The 16,739-nt window shown below is 35.4% G+C and overlaps 2 protein-coding genes across 8 annotated transcripts; one reads left to right on the top strand and one right to left on the bottom strand.

The window, feature by feature from the left end:
• The first annotated feature begins 5,399 nt into the window (after positions 1–5,399).
• On the top strand, positions 5,400–9,812 carry LOC115707643 (UDP-glucuronic acid decarboxylase 6). Of its 7 annotated transcripts, none has more exons than XM_030635662.2 (14): positions 5,400–5,768; positions 6,245–6,303; positions 6,508–6,618; positions 7,131–7,217; positions 7,498–7,585; positions 7,755–7,846; positions 8,080–8,144; positions 8,226–8,314; positions 8,448–8,525; positions 8,643–8,736; positions 8,851–8,917; positions 9,038–9,101; positions 9,184–9,224; positions 9,332–9,812. In XM_030635662.2, exons 3-14 carry the CDS (start codon positions 6,529–6,531, stop codon positions 9,515–9,517), a joined length of 1,041 nt encoding a protein of 346 aa, XP_030491522.1. In that variant the 5' UTR covers positions 5,400–5,768; positions 6,245–6,303; positions 6,508–6,528; the 3' UTR covers positions 9,518–9,812. The 7 variants fall into 7 exon arrangements, with proteins under 7 accessions (XP_030491522.1, XP_030491523.1, XP_060960344.1 ...); XM_061104353.1 differs by having other exon boundaries at positions 5,569–5,768; positions 6,224–6,303; XM_061104349.1 differs by having other exon boundaries at positions 5,569–5,768; positions 6,172–6,303.
• Positions 9,813–9,951: 139 nt separating this feature from the next.
• Positions 9,952–16,281, bottom strand: LOC115707768 (methionine--tRNA ligase, chloroplastic/mitochondrial). The gene is made up of 12 exons (XM_030635826.2): positions 15,902–16,281; positions 15,640–15,783; positions 15,325–15,474; positions 14,833–14,994; positions 14,099–14,223; positions 13,753–13,846; positions 11,933–12,031; positions 11,447–11,627; positions 11,251–11,366; positions 10,848–11,003; positions 10,410–10,538; positions 9,952–10,319 (listed from the first exon to the last, which is right to left on the bottom strand). Exons 1-12 carry the CDS (start codon positions 16,214–16,216, stop codon positions 10,149–10,151), a joined length of 1,842 nt encoding a protein of 613 aa, XP_030491686.2. The 5' UTR covers positions 16,217–16,281; the 3' UTR covers positions 9,952–10,148.
• Positions 16,282–16,739: the final 458 nt, after the last annotated feature.

Raw genomic sequence — 16,739 nt, 5'->3', positions numbered from 1 at the left:
GGAGATTCAGCATCAAGGATTCAGAGAAAGAGATCCAGGTTCAGATCTTGATAATACTCGCTACGTAAAGGATTCAAGGGTTAGAGATCTGAACGGAAGGAGTCATTTAATTCCGCTGCACCCAATGTAAGGTTTCTTAAACTTTATATGTGTTTAATTTATCGTTTTAGAAAGTTCTTATTTAGGATGTTAATAAACATACTTGTGAGTAGATCTAAGATCCTGGTAAAATAATTTCCAATACTTTCCAGAACATTGGTTAAAGTAAAGCTCAGGTTGGATGCATGGAGTATGCATCTGAAGGGACCGATATTGAACTTTGACTTAGATTTATTAAACTTACCGTAAAATCTATTCAAGTCAATATCGCCTAGTTGATCCTAGATCAAATGATCTTAATCCTGTTATGATTAGGCTCAATCTTGAAAGGCTATTCGTGTTCTTTGATTTGTTAGTTAAGCCTACTTTTAGGTCAGGGTGATACGTACATTTTAGGAACACGGTAGTGCAATTGAGTGGGAGCGCTAACATAAACATGGAATCTATAGCTTCTATCTGGTGAATAGTAAGCAAAGGATGATCTCCTTCGAGCTTGACCAAACAAAAATAAATGGTGGAGTACTCATTTCACATAAGCTGAAATATCATTTATACGGGGTCAAGTGTTTTAAGGATAAAATACATAGTAGGGTGTAACGGTAATCTAATCCCTTTACAGTGTAGATCATTCATATAGAGGATCATTGATCAAATTAGGATTATAACAATGGATAACTAATGATGTGTCTATATGGTGGAACATATAGAGCATTCTATATACTGAGAGTGCAATTCTAAGTTCTATGCGTGGATTCAACGAAGAATTAATAAGTTAGTGAATTTTAGTAATAAATTCTTGATCTACTTATTGGAAGCTTGGTTATATAGACTCATGGTCCCCCCACTAGTTGAGATAATATTACTTGTAAGACTCATGTAATTGGTTTTGATTAATCAATTCTAATTCTCAAATTAGACTATGTCTATTTGTGAAATTTTCATTAAGTAAGGGCAAAATTGTAAAGAAAGAGTTTTAGGGGCATATTTGTTAATTATGATACTTTGTATGGTTCAATTAATAAATATGATAAATGACAATATTATTTAATAATTATTTATAGTTATTAAATAGTTAGAATTGACATTTAAATGGTTGAATTAGAAAATTGGTGTTTTTGAGAAAATCAAATACAGAAGTGTTAAAACTGCAAAATTGCAAAAAGTGAGGCCCAAATCCACACAGCCATGGCCGGCCACTTTTATAGGGTTTATCCTCTGATATTTTCATTATTTTAATGCCAAATAATTCAAACCTAACCCTAGTGGAATGCTATAAATAAATAGTGAAGGCTTTAGGAAAATTACACTTTTCATTCAGAAAAACCTGAGCCTCTCTCTCTACCTTTGGCCGCCCACTCTCTCTCTCTCTCTCTCTCTCTCTCTCTCTCTCTCTTCTTCCTTAATATTTCGAAACACTTAGTGATTAGAGTAATGCCCACACACAGCAAGTGATACCTCAATCATAGTGAGGAAGATCGTGAAGAAAGACTTTCAGCAAAAGGAGTTTCAGCATCAAAGATTCAGAGAAAGAGATCCAGGTTCAGATCTTGATAATACTCTGCGACAGAAAGGATACAAGGGTTAGAGATTTGAATGGAAGGAGTCATTTAATTCCGCTGCACCCAATGTAAGGTTTCCTAAACTTTATATGTGTTTATTTCATCGTTTTAGAAAGTTCATATTTAGGGTGTTAATCAACATACTTGTGAGTAGATCTAAGATCCTGGTAAAATAATTTCTAACACATGAGACACCTCAAAAGAACCTTGAACCTTGGATTATATTATCAGAAGTTTCTAGCTATCCTTGAAGGGTACAGTAAGGTCGTTTGAAACACTTTATCAGATGACTCCAAGGCAACCAGTGACTATATTTTTAGCATAGCTAGTGGAGATATTTCATGGAAGTCTAAGAAACACACTATTTTGGCTCAATCTATAAAGGAGTCTAAAATGATTGCACTGGTTGTTGCTAGTGAAGAAGCAATTTGGCTGAGAAGCCTGTTAGCTAAGATTCCTTTATGGAAAAGACCTATTCCAATTGTGTTAATCCATTGCGATAGTACTTCAGCTATTGTAAGAGTTCATAACTGTTATTACAACGGTAATAGATGACAAATACGTTGTAAGAACAACACTGGTAGAGAGTTTTTCTCAACAAGAGCTGTTAGAGTAGATCATGTACGCACTGATGATAACTTGGCTAATCCTTTGACGAAAGATTTAGCTAGAGAGAAAGTCCCTAATTCATTGAAAGGAATGAGACTATTGCCCTTAGATTGATGAATCACTCTTAATGGCAACCCGACCTATAGACTAGAGATCCTAAGAAATAAGTTCAATAGGTAATAACAAGTTATGAAGTGATAGAAATGAGTTCATGCTATAATTATTCGAAAAGTTATGAATGAATTCCTGAAGCAATTTAAGGCGGAGTTAATAAAAGCTCTTAATGAGTTCTATACTCCAAGTGTAGTGGAGTACCGAGCTATAGGAGTACTCTTGATAGACTCCTCTATGTGAATGTGGGAGTGGGGCCGCTTCCTATAAAATTTTGGGCAAAATTTTTAGAGTGTTCACTATACCCGGATAGACATGAATGGCCATTAACGCACAGGCTTTTGACTATCTTGAAAAGGTTGTTGCGTGGAGCAATGTTAGAGATAGGGATTAAGACTACAAATTACTCTATAAAATCTAAATCGTATTCACTACGAAGAGATTCAAATCGAAAGTTACCTTTGTTTATGCTCAATCTTATTATTGAATGATACTGTTAGATGGAAATATTTTTTTTTAAAAAAATCAAGGGCGAGATTGTTGGAACTTTTTACAAAATTAATGATTTTTTAAAAAAATGAGTATCCTAGTGTGTAAGGAATAGAACGAGTCTCACATGGGATGTGAACTCTTGTTTACAAGGGTATATAAGGTGCAACTTTGGCACTTGGGATAGGGCCCCAAGGGGTACCCAATTTTGTGCGAATGGGTGAGGACACACACACTTGGCCCACCACACACGCGCGTCATTCGACCAGCCGAGCTAAGTCGAGCTAGTTGGTGTGGTGTGACACTTTAGTTTTTACAAAAAATTTATTTAATAAAATAATTATTTTTTATTTTTATTATCTAATTTATTTGAAAAACATGTTTAATTGTGTTATCCCAATTTTTTTCCACCTGATGTGGCATGTCCACGTAAGCACATGGAGTACAGCCCTGCCAATAGCAGAACATGGCCTCCATGCAAGATATAGCAAAATCGTCAAGCAACAATCGAATGGAGTGAAGCAAGCCCTCGAGGAGCTGTACCAACATCCTTGGCCGGCCAAGAGAAGCCTATAGGCCGACCAAGATCTGTGCATAAGCTGGCCGGCCAAGAAGTGACTTCTGGACCAAGGGAGCTTCCATTCGACCAAGAGAACCTGGTCTCTACAAGGAAATGGTGTACAAAGTTATCCTCAACTTACAAAAGGTTGGCCCCCACACTCAAAGGCTGGCCTCCTCTTGGTGGAGCTATAGTGACCTGGCAGATCCTGCAGGGCTTGTCCTGCCAGATCCTGCAGGCCTTAACCTGCCAGATCGTGCAGGCCTTGTCCTGCCAGATCCTGCAGGTCTTGGGCGGCTAGACCTCCCCTGTAGGTCTATGGGCAGCCAAGATTAACATGGCAGGACTCTATGTATAGCCCAAAACGTGGGCAACAAGTCATGGGCTGGGAATTGGGCTCTAGAAGCCCAACAGAATGGCTGAATAATATCTAGATTCAAGAGCACTTTAGTCTTTTGTAATTATCTAACAACCTATGCAGATATCTAGGGATTTAAACTGTAATTTAGCGTTTAGGCTTCCTATATAAAGGTCTTAATCCTAGCCTAGAAACCTAAGTCACTTAGCCTCCAAATTAGGGGTGTTCACTAAGTATCCGATCCAATCCAATCCGCACGATCCAATCCAATCAAATCCGCCAAATGCGGATATCCGCACTTGCGCGGATTGGATTGGATTGAAAAATCTAAAATCCGCAGTTGTGCGGATTGGATGTTGTTTGACCTCAAAAAGTAACCGATCCAATCAAATCCGCACTTAATTATATATATTTTTTAAAAATTATAATATATAATATATATTAATTTTCTAGTAATATTTAAAAAAAACACACAAAATTCTAATTTATTAATCTTTTTTAGTAATATATTGCGTTAGTGTATTTTATTTGTTTTATAATAAAAAACACTAGAAAAATTATTCTATTCACATAGACACATACACACAAATTTAAATATATATACTAACTTATTTATTTTAGTAATAAATACATATATATTTTAGTGTAAATTATATATTGACATATATGTATATGGGTTTGATTTATATATAAATGGAGATGGAAATAGATTATTATTGGAGATTAAAAAACAATAGTCTTTTTTTAATTTTTTTCTATGAAATATTAAATAATTTATTATTAAAAAATAACCGATCCAAAATAACCGATCCAATCCGCACTATTGTGGATTGGATTGGATCTAATTTAAACTATTATGCGGATCGGATTGGATCCAAAATATGAAATCCGCACTTAGTGCGGATTGGATGTTGTTTGACCAAAAAAGTGCGGATTGGATCGGATGAACACCCCTACTCCAAATAGCTCTAAGTCTGAAAACCTTATTCTCTCTTCTCTCTCTCTCTCTTGCTCACGCCCAATAGGGCTCTCTCTCCTCTCTTCATCTCTCGCACACGCTTCTAAGGCAATCTCACTCTTATTAGAGATATGCCTACTGATTCATATTTTGTATTCATATAGAGAGCTATATCAGATCCCACCTATAATGATCTAAATAGTATAATCTCTAGGTATCAATACAACCAAAAGAGGAGTAGGTCATTACTCGCTATCATAAGGGGGCCGAACTTCTACAACAAATCTCTGTGTTTATTGCTTTTCATTCTTTGTTTGTGTAACACGTGACAAGCATCGGATCCATACGACCCTGCTGTTGGTTGATCACTTTTTGAGGTCAATAAATTAAAACTGGTTACTTAGTCGTATCAATTTATGGGACACGATTTAAAAAACGTTCTTATTCCCGACATATTTTTTCCATTCCATTGGTGTCTACATACTACAATTGCACTAATGGGAGAAACACATCTTTTTCATACCGAAAAATAAACTCAGTTTTGACTGCCAAAAATTCAATGTGCTATATCTATTTTAAAGTTGCATTCGAAGATTTGTTAAAGTGCAGTGGTGTTCTAATATAGTGGATGACAACCGAGATGTATTATCTTGGGAATGACTCGCAATTTTAATTCTTTGTACATTCCTAAGCAGTATCGCGAACATCTTAACTTAGTCCGCGACTAAGTTTAAAAATTTCATTTAATAATATCGTTTCTATTTAAAAATTCCTAAGAAGCATAAGAGATTTTATTGCCACTCACTGAAGGAAGCCAATAATTTTTGTACACTGACACAGAAGTACCACCAATAAGCTAGCGACTACCATTTTGGAATTATTCTTTACCCCCAAAGAATGTACCTCCAAATAAAGGGCTTCTAGAAACACCATGGTGCATCGTTAATCATATCATATGAAAACTCTGTAAACTGTAAAATTCAAAGCGAAGTTTGATTTTCAGTTCATTCATCTTTTCTCTTCAAGGTATATGGTCTTATGATGCTGATGATGATGTTATTACTACTAGGATGTGCTGAATTAGTCAATTTTCATATTAGGTTTAATGTTAATGAAATTTGTGGCGTTGTACGTTAAGAATTGAATTGTTGCAAGCGAGAATGAGAATAAGATAGTATGCGAGATTCAAATTTGAGATCTGACAATGATTAGGCGTGGCTCCTATGATCGAGAGGTTGAGCCTTGTTGATTATTTTGTACTTTACGTGTTTTTTAAGTTTTCTTGTTTATTTATTATGACTTTCTCTCTCTAGTTGGTATGGTTAGTCAATTGTTTTCGTTTTGTTAATTTTCTATTTCGAAATCGAAACTAAACAAATCAGTTTGTTGAGCCCATTTTTTTTTTTTTTTTTTTGTTTTGAGATGGCAGTTTGTTGAGCCCATTGTTATCATATCATATATATATAAATATATATAAATAGGTTACGCCTGTACTCTCTTAGGTATCAAATTCAAAACCCATATTCAACTCAAGGAATTGCAGTACCACTGTACCAGACAGGTAGTCTGAGCTTTGACTCTCATTTTATATTTAAAGAAAAAAGGATTCTCTATTCATTGAAGTCAGTATGTTTTGCTGTGGTTGGATGGATTGTGACGATATGGGTTCTTTTTTAATCGGTGGGAAATTATTAGTCTCGTGAGTTTGGCTGTTGTTTATGCTCGTGATTCATTTCTGTGTGGTTTTTTGTGAATTGGGCATCAGGATTTGAGCAAGATCTGAGCAATGGCGAAGGAAGCTTCTAATACCAATAGCAGTGTGACGACAAAACCACCTCCATCCCCATCTCCTTTAAGAAATGCCAAGTTCTTCCAGGTATGCCACAATCCCACATTCCCACATGATTTTTTTTTGTGATTTTCTACCATTTGTGCCCCAGTTCGATCTATTATCAGTCTAGTCATGTTTCATGTTTGCTGCGAGTGAACTGTTTAGACCATGTATCAAACAGTTGGTGTTTTATTGTTGTATTACTTGTGAATACATTTGAAACTTGGTCCTCTGGTTGTTCTTGGTTTTGCATCATCATTGAAGTCAATACCGCTATGATCAAATGTGAAATAGCAAAACAAAATTGTTGATTACATTTGCTATCATATGAAACCGGTGTTTAATTTCTTGAAGGCAGGCTACTGTCTGTGATATGGGTTCATACGTAGCTTGATCTGAATGGAATATTGTTGTCATTGCTTGGTTTTCTGTATTTGATTTTGGATGTACAGATCTAATATATTATAGAAAATTTTTGTCTATGACTAACGGGAATCATTGTTTCAATGTAACAATGTAGGCTGTATTCATGTTTAAAATGCTTTGTTTTATGGCAGGCCAATATGAGAATCTTGGTAACTGGAGGAGCTGGATTTATTGGATCTCACTTGGTAGACAGGTTGATGGAAAATGAAAAGAATGAGGTAGATACATTATTATATTAGATTTATTTAATGGTACAATTGATTAGGATGGCATGGTGTGCATATGACAGAAGTGCCTGTACTGATAAGCCAATCTAAATAATAGAACACAAGACAAGAAAGCAGTTCATTTGAAGTATTCATCATTCATATTTTTGTGTTTTAGAGAATCTGGCATAACCTAAGAGGGCTCAAAGGATACCTTCCACTGTCTCTTGTGAGAAGTAAACTATCTTCTAGAATTCTCAGTTGAAATGGATTCCTGTTTTCTGCATCTCAGGTGATTGTTGTGGATAATTATTTCACTGGCTCAAAGGACAATCTGAAGAAATGGATTGGTCATCCAAGATTTGAGCTTATCCGTCATGGTGTGTTTTATTCCCAAATTTTTTCATTGTGAATTTCTCACCCCACTTCGTGTAATAATGTTATCTAGCTATATTATTGCAGTGATCTTGTAAAACCATTTTTTTACTCAGTGAGACCATGTACTCTTGTCGTTGACTTGTTTAAATTGTTTTTCTTTTCCCTGTGCAGATGTGACAGAGACATTGCTGGTTGAGGTTGATCAAATATACCATCTTGCTTGCCCTGCTTCCCCCATCTTCTACAAATACAACCCTGTAAAGGTGGCACATTTCTGCATTTCAATTCTATTTCAGAACAGGAGAGATGCGTCTGTCTCCCAGAGTTCTTTAGTTCTTGGTCTTTTCTTTTCATGTCTTGCAGAACTGGCTCTAACTGACATCCATGCCATTGTCTTCTCTCTTTATCTAATGATCCTTCTCTTAAAAGCATTGACTTCCATGGTCAGTTTTGATGGTTCTGAGTGCTGATCTAACTAACATATCTTCTTTGGCAGACTATAAAGACAAATGTGATCGGTACATTGAATATGTTGGGACTTGCCAAGCGTGTTGGTGCCAGGTTGGTATCTATTCTCCGTTTTTATTTGAGTTGGTCATATTATATGTATTGTTCTACTAATGAAATGACAATGCTAAACAGGATTTTGCTTACATCAACTTCTGAAGTGTACGGAGATCCTCTTATGCATCCTCAGGATGAAACTTACTGGGGCAATGTCAACCCAATTGGTATGTACTCACTCTACATCTGATTTATTTGATTTACAACTGGTAATATGAATGTTATTTCAAGGCAAAAAGTTATTTTATAAGACCCAAATGTGTCACCATTTATTTATGTGCTTGCACTTATGCATTACAGGAGTTAGGAGTTGTTATGATGAGGGAAAGCGAGTTGCTGAGACTTTGATGTACGACTATCACAGACAGCATGGGATTGGTAAGAAATTCCCCTGATTCCATCCCTGACATCTTTTTGCTTTTTTTGTGTTGGCTATAATGTGATTAAATTAGTTTGTTGGGCTCTATTTTGACTGAATAATGATGCTCTTGACAGAGATAAGGATTGCTAGGATTTTTAACACCTATGGACCTCGTATGAATATTGATGATGGTCGTGTTGTTAGTAATTTCATTGCACAAGCAGTTCGGTACGTTTCATTAGTTCTTAACCAATGTTTCACATATATCTCTACTGTCTGCTCTCTCAGATAGTTATTTATTGGGCACATCGAATTTGTCTGATATATTTTTCAATTATATAGTGGTGAGCCATTAACTGTTCAAGCACCTGGAACACAGACACGTAGTTTCTGTTATGTGTCAGACATGGTATGCAAGCTTTATTTGTCTATCCTTTGTTTAATTGTGAACAATAACAAAATCTTTCATTGCTGTGATTTCTGTTTACTTATATTTTGTATTTATTCCTTTCTTTTGTTTGTGTTGAAGGTTGATGGCCTTATTAGACTTATGGAAGGAGACAACACTGGGCCCATTAACATTGGAAATCCAGGTTTCCCGGAAAGATCTTTGACAACATAATTCGAATAGGCTTTGTTTGTTGTGTTTTCACTACTGATATTTTGATTTTGTAGGTGAGTTTACTATGCTTGAGCTTGCAGAGACCGTTAAGGAGGTCAGTCATCTTAATTTCGAACCTCATTTGCATAAGACCTCAAAACAGTAGGAAACATAATACATATATTTGGAAAGCTAAAGCTATTGCGATTTTGTTACTTTCAGCTTATCAACCCAGATGTGGAGATCATATCAGTTGAAAACACACCAGATGACCCTCGCCAGAGGAAGCCAGACATCACAAAAGCCAAGGAGTTACTTGGTTGGGAGCCAAAGATCAAGTTGCGCGATGGCCTTCCGCTTATGGAGGACGATTTCCGAACAAGACTTGGAGTTACCCGAAAGAATTGAACGGTACACCTTATTAATGCAAATGAGAGTGATGAAGACGCTGGGAAGAGCTTGACATCTGGATGAGTGCCTCTGCTCTCCGGTTTTCTTTGTTTCATATTTTTATTAAGTGGGAAAATAAATGGTAAATGGTATTAGGATCTTTTCTTGTAATCCAGACTCCAGTTATTTGAATGATTTGGTATACTTTGATTGGGTTCTGACGATATTAGGCTTTAATTCAAAGATTTTGTTTTTTTCTTTTATTACTGGAAAGAGTGCCGTACCTTTTATGAAGAATATCTTGATTTCATCACCCCCTTTTGGATGAGCCAGTTTTATCAGTTGACCCTTCTTGTTTTGATTCTTCTTAACCTTTTTCAATAATTTGTGATCAAACCGATTTCAATTTCGTTTATTAGATGACAACAACACAATTGTACAACACCATAATCTGTTGCTCAAAGCTGAAGGCATGCTACTCCATTTGAGAATTTATTCAACAGAAAGATAAATATCTAACATACAGAATAATTATTCTTACAAATGATGTGACTGAGGGCATGAAGAAAAAGAAAATACAGTATAAAACAAAATTGCTGAGGAAGTAGATGATCCAAGATGTATATCGTTTTTTCTAAATAAATTTGTTCTATGCTTCTACTGCCTGTTGAGCCTTGGGTGATTTCTCCTTTCTTTTAGCTCCCTTCTTAGGCAATTCAACCCCATTTTCTCCTTCCGTAAGGTTTTCAATCCTTGCAAACACTGGTTTAGGTTGGCCCATTACCTGACCCTTCTTTAGTCCACCCCACTTGGTCTCACTCTGCATTCAAAACTAAGTTGTTAGTTCAAAAGAGGAGCTGCATCTTAGGAAAGAAGACACAGACTTATCTATCCAGAGAGAGAGAGAGACCCAGGTTGCAGCATCAAACTGATTCTTCGAGAACCCGAGCTGTGCATATATTCTCCAGCATAAACCCGGGGAGATAGGTGATAATGCAATTGCTATAATCCTCATGGTTTCCAATATTATCACAAGGTCCTGCTCCAAAAGTCAAAAGCATAAATATATTGAAACATTGGTCATTTATTAATTCTATACAGACATGCTTGACAACCTTAACTCACTATATCTCATTGATGCACTTCAGTCATTTAAAGATGAGAAACAGCTTTCATATCAAGACATAAATTTTCCTGTACGTGCACATGGGCACACAGACATAAATCTTTCTAGTTTATTCAATACTGTTTTCTACCGCAAATGGAAGCAAATAATTAGTAATAAACTGACACTATCATACTAATAATCCAGGAGGCCAACAAAAGTCACAAGGTAAATATGTAAAACCTTGGCAGCATCTTCAGCAGCAGCACCCTCTTGCTTGAAAAGAGACCATGGTGCTCGTTCGTCCATGTAAGAGTTTCCAGCATTACCGATCTCAAGCACAGCCTCACAGGCTGATGAAAGAGAGAGATTTTCATAATTTACTCGAGCTTTTTCAACCTGAATAAACATTCAAAATGGAAAATCTTATGACACAAGGCTTATGGTTATCTATCACCTACAAAATGATCTGCTTACCATACTTTTTATGTCACTAACCAAGCACCGAACAATACAGTAAAACTGAATTCAGAGAGGTTTCTGATTAGTAAAAGTTGATGTACCTACAACTACAAGATTTACGAATGACTCGTGGACTCCTAGCTACTTGGAAGACACATATCATGATAAGTTCATTCAATTTTACCAATTTTTCTACAGCATCCTTGAACTTAGTTCCTTCAGCTGCAGTACTTGAATCCGTAACCAAGGTTGATTGGCAGTTCTTCTTCAGAAGCCCTAGAGTACGATTAAGAAGATTTCCTGCAAAGAGTAAGCTGCTTTAATATCCGAACAATTATAACCTAAGGCAACCCCAAAATATCCACCAGATTATAGAATACCAATGGTATTAGCAAGATGTGCATTCACAATGTTGATGAAGCGTTCCTCTGAATAGTCACCATCACTTCCGAATTCGACCTCCCTCAGGAAAAAGTATCTCACTGCATCAGAGCCAAATTTGCTAACCAACTCATTTGGTTCAATTGTATTTCCTAAAGACTTCCCCATCTTCATACCATCCTATATTACAAATAAAAAGGGTTGCTGCATAAAGTGAAATCACATGAATGAGACAAAAATTAAGACGAGACTTCTTAACTTCCACAGCTACTTTCAATTTAACTTCAAAGGAATTATCCTTGCACCTACAATCATAAATTCCATAAATACCAGAATATATTATATGCAGCAATTACCACGTATCATCTTTATTCCCAGAAACCAAATGCTAGGTCTGTGACATAACTCTAATAGCTCTCTTAGGGAAACTTAGATACTAAGTTATTTTCACAAGAAAACTACAAGTTACACACTAAAAGTTGTACCTTTGTCAAGAATCCATGGCCAAACACCATCTTAGGAAGGTCTAGTCCTGCAGACATTAGCATAGCCGGCCAGTAAACTGCATGGAAGCGTAAAATATCCTGTAGACAAATTACCAATTACTATTGTAGAAAGTAAGTTCTGTACAAAAAATTGATAAATAAAATTAGTCGCCACTACTTTTGAAAGTACAGGAATCAACAACTGCACATGAGAACAACACACCACTACCAATAACATAAAGCACGTGAAGATGGAAAAAGAAGGGAAAAAAATATATTATAAACATCACTTCTGGTATATTGTTACGCCACCTATAATAGCCTAATCAAGGAGTTTTCTTGTATAAATATGGATTTGTGGTAATTTTTTCAGGGAGGGGAATAAATTGTAAATTGAGTATTGATACTCAGAGAGTGATTCCAGCGACTCGAACTTTTGGAAATCTGTGATTGAAATTCTTTAACTGATTCAAGAAAAATTCTTCCTCTCTCTTCTTTTCTTTGCTTCTCTGTGGAATTTTTGGTGTAACAAAGTGGTATCAAAGCAGTACATCTGGGAGACACCATGGAACTCAAGAAATCACCAAGAACAGTCGGAGGAGACAACGGAAATAGAGGTTACGTTGACGCAAAAATTGAAGCGGTCAGAAATGAGATGTGATAGTTCTATGAGGAGATTACAGCAATGTTTGGGAAAATAATGGAGAAACAAGCTGAACAGAGTGGGTCAACTAAGAACAAGGAGCCCCACTCTAATCCACCAATTTCTCTAACTCTTGAAAAATCTGGAAAACTCGTGCACCAGTCGAAAATGGGAGTTTCCCTGGCACCGTTAGTGGAGACGACTGGTTCTTCGTTTGATCACTACTGGGAATTATGCCTTCACCGATTGGAGCTTCCCACCTTGATGGTTCAAACCCCGTCAGCTGGGTAGTACAGGCTGAAAAATATTTGAAGACCATGTTGACTCAATTTCAAACATTTCACCTTGAGGACAAGGTGAAAGTGCACCCGAGGGTATTGTTACACCACCTATTATAGCCTAATCAAGGAGGTAATAAGTGTTTTAATAATTAGTGGTGAGGTGGTAGTCAAAGCTGATGTGGTAGCCAAAGGAAGAAGGAACTCTTAGTTTTCTTATTGTATAAATAGGGATTTATGGTCATTTTTTCAGGGGGGAATAAATTGTAAATTGAGTATTCATACTCAGAGAGTGATCCAAGCGACTCGAACTGCAGGAATTCTGTGATTGAAATTCTTTAAATGATTCAATAAAAAATCTTCTTCTTCTTTGCTTCTCTATGGAATTTCTGGTGTGTAACAACATATATACTATGTCTTCCTCTTGTTCAAATAATTTAAAAGCAAATATACATTAAATAGAACAATAAATATTATATATAACTCTCAATTAACCATCCACAAATCAGAAATGTAATAACTAATAAATTAATAATGACACTTTGGATCTCAGAATGTACACAATAAATCTCAAAGGAAAAAATAAAAATTGCTCCCTATCATTCAAATATCAGGTAAATTATATGTCAAGAGTCCCAAGATGAAGATCATAAAGACAAATTCTTGACAAGAATACCTGAGGAAAGCATCATACTAAAAACAGATAAACATCAACTGAAAAATATAATTAATTGAAGATATAATGAACTATTTCAGCAAACATAATGCCATGTTAGTACCATCCTGAATGAATATATATACATACACACACATATATATATATATATATTATTTTTTCTGGAAAATAAATGAAAATTTTGAAGGACTTGCAAGTATGGAAATGACAAGAAATATCTCACCTTTCCAATCAAGTGTAGTGTGGCAGGCCAACCCAAAGATACAGATGTTTGCAAAGTAGGTTTCTCTGTGTCCTCTGAAAGAGCTGATATGTAGCTGTTTCATTAAAATTGTAAACATACTCATTAATATTTTACTGAATGCAAATACCTCATATTCAAAAATATATAATACTTTAACCTATCCTCAATAAAAGCCAAAAAAGTTTCAGAAGTTTATTACACAACCACATTATGAATAATACTTTTGGAAATATATATACATATATATTTATATAATTTACAGCTATTAGGGAACTGATAAATTTAAACATAATATGTTTAGGATTTACATAAGAAGAAGTTTTACCCCAGCAAAGCATCAAACCAAACATATATAGTTTGCTTGCTGTCATTAGGAACAGGGATACCCCAATCCACTGATGCTCGGGAAATGGAAAAGTCCCTCAGGCCACTTTTTATCCAAGTTTGTACCTTAATAAAAGAAAATATGAAATTTAAGTTCTCCCTTGATAAAACATAAATTGTTAAAAGTAAAAATGAAATTACAGAACAAATTGAAAGTCCATAATTATTTTAATATAGACTGTATTTGGGGTGTGAGTAGTGGTTTCAATAAGAAAATCACATAATGATTTTGCAATATGACTGAGAAGATTGTGTCCATCTAAAATTCCTTTCATTTTGATTTTGTAGATAACTTTTCCTTTCATTTTGCAGGATGACTTGCCATTTAAGTCTAATATAAAAAGGGGTGTGAAGTATTATTAACTGTATTAGACCTGAGAAACTCTCCCCAAAGGATGTCAGTTCAATTAAATCATCCTTTTGCTACTACTCCAAAAGGGCTTCTTAAAAGTGTGAATGTTCCACCAAAAAAAAAAAGAACAAAAGTATGAAGGTTTCATATATTCTCTACTACTAATTGAGAGCCCCAACTATTAATATTTTCCCAGCAACATCAATGCATAATTACTAAAGAAAACAGGCAACTGAATTTTCAATCAAAGAAATTTTAAAATTATTGCTTTGGAAATGAATCATCTGATATTAGCACTATTTTTTTTTCTCCCAACTTCTGACCTCATTTAGACGAAATGAGGGCTTCACCATATCTGATGTCAAAATTTCTTCCAACCTTTTTTGATACTTTGACAAAGCAAAAAAGTAATTATCCTCTTTTCGTGCTACACATGGCTTAAGGTGCGTAGGGCAACAGTTGTTCTCAAGCAGTTCTTTCTCATCCTGCAGATGACACAAAGCAAAAACATACACAAGGCATTGCATAACCTATCCGTGTTAGACTAAACTGAAAAAGAAAAGGCAACAAACATACAAGATTATCTTCATATCTTGTACTATTATACAAATATATATTTTAAACAGTTGTATTTATAGGTTTCGAATTAGTGGTCCCGATCCATTCTGCGGTAAGTGTTGAAGTAATTTAGGAATAACATTGCATTCATGATGTCATATATTACTCCAGAATGGAATGCGAAATCTGGAGCAGCACTACATAAGCCCCCTAAATCTATATTTATGATATTAAAATAAAATAAAAAACAAAACCACCTTATACTCTTCACAGTTGATACAATAGAGCCCCTCATAGTCTGCACGGTAAATATCACCATTGGCAAGAACTCTTGAGTAGAACTCCTTCACTATATATTCATGCTTGGGATCAGTTGTCCGTATGAACTTGTCATAAGCTATGTCTAACTGTGAAAAAGAAAAAGAAAGGAATGACATCAATTTGAGTACTCAACAAACAAAATACCCAATTGAGTAGTCAGCCAAACAAATGTAAAACAAAGATATACAATGTGAGTAATCAACGAAATAAGCTTCATAGAGTAAAATCGAATAATCAGCTCCACACATTACATCTTCCCATAGTTTCTTGTAAGCTTGGGAAACGATGTCGCAATGTTCCTTCGGACTGGAACCAGCGGCGGCAGCTGCGGCGGCAATCTTCTCGCCATGCTCGTCCGTACCGGTCACAAATATAACTTTCTTCCCCAACAGCCTCTAAATAATAGGGAAGAAAATAAAAGAAAATCACTTCAAAATTCGAAATTTGACCGTAAAACCTTATTCTGCTTACCCTTTTCAATGATATTGTTTGATATATAAAAAAGCTAAGTACCTGAAATCGGGCAATGGCATCAGCGGCGATGGTGGTGTAGGCGCTGCCCATGTGGGGAGGGGCATTGACGTAATAAAGCGGAGTGGTGAGGACGAAAGGGTCCGATACGACTTCATTGGGCTCTAGAGGAGTACTATTACTGGCGGCGCTGGAGCAAAACACTGCTCGGTGTGAGAACGACGAGGGAATATTCCGGCGGAAGTGGAGGACGGTTCGGAGATGGTTAGCTTTAGAATTGAGGGAATAATGTAAAGGATTGAGAAAGCCAAGAGTGTTGTGAAGGGAGGAGCAGTTTATTCTAGCGGCGGCCGCCATTTTCTCCGGTGAAAGTTGAAAAGGGTCTCTTCTAAGTAACGACCTCAGTTTTTTGTTTTGTGTAAAAGAGAGAATACTAAAAGATAATCCAATTGGACTCATCAGCAATCAATTCATAAACGACAAGTCGTTTCTTATTTTCCTTCAACTATTTTTCTAATAACTTAAAAGACAATTCCTAATAAGAACATATAAACAGTCTTGGTATAATACCTTTAGATCGGATTATTATTAAATTTTATTTTGATAAAAAATTAGTTCAAGATCTTATTTGTACCATTTAAAAAAAATAAGGTCCATTTTATTATTTAACAAAGCAGAGAGTCCAATTGGTAACTTAGTTTATAAGAAATTCATGGGTGACTTTTTATTTTTATTTAATAAAATAATAAAATATTATTTATATATAATAAAATAATAATAAAACATTAATATTTGAACTGATATTAAATTGATTAATTTAGTATATAATCTTACTAATTTCTCAAAAATAATGGTAAAATTTAATAATTACATTAATTCA

Source organism: Cannabis sativa, chromosome 1 (assembly GCF_029168945.1).
Source record: "Cannabis sativa cultivar Pink pepper isolate KNU-18-1 chromosome 1, ASM2916894v1, whole genome shotgun sequence".
Lineage (NCBI taxonomy): Eukaryota > Viridiplantae > Streptophyta > Magnoliopsida > Rosales > Cannabaceae > Cannabis > Cannabis sativa.
This window is presented reverse-complemented; position numbering and strand designations above follow the sequence as displayed.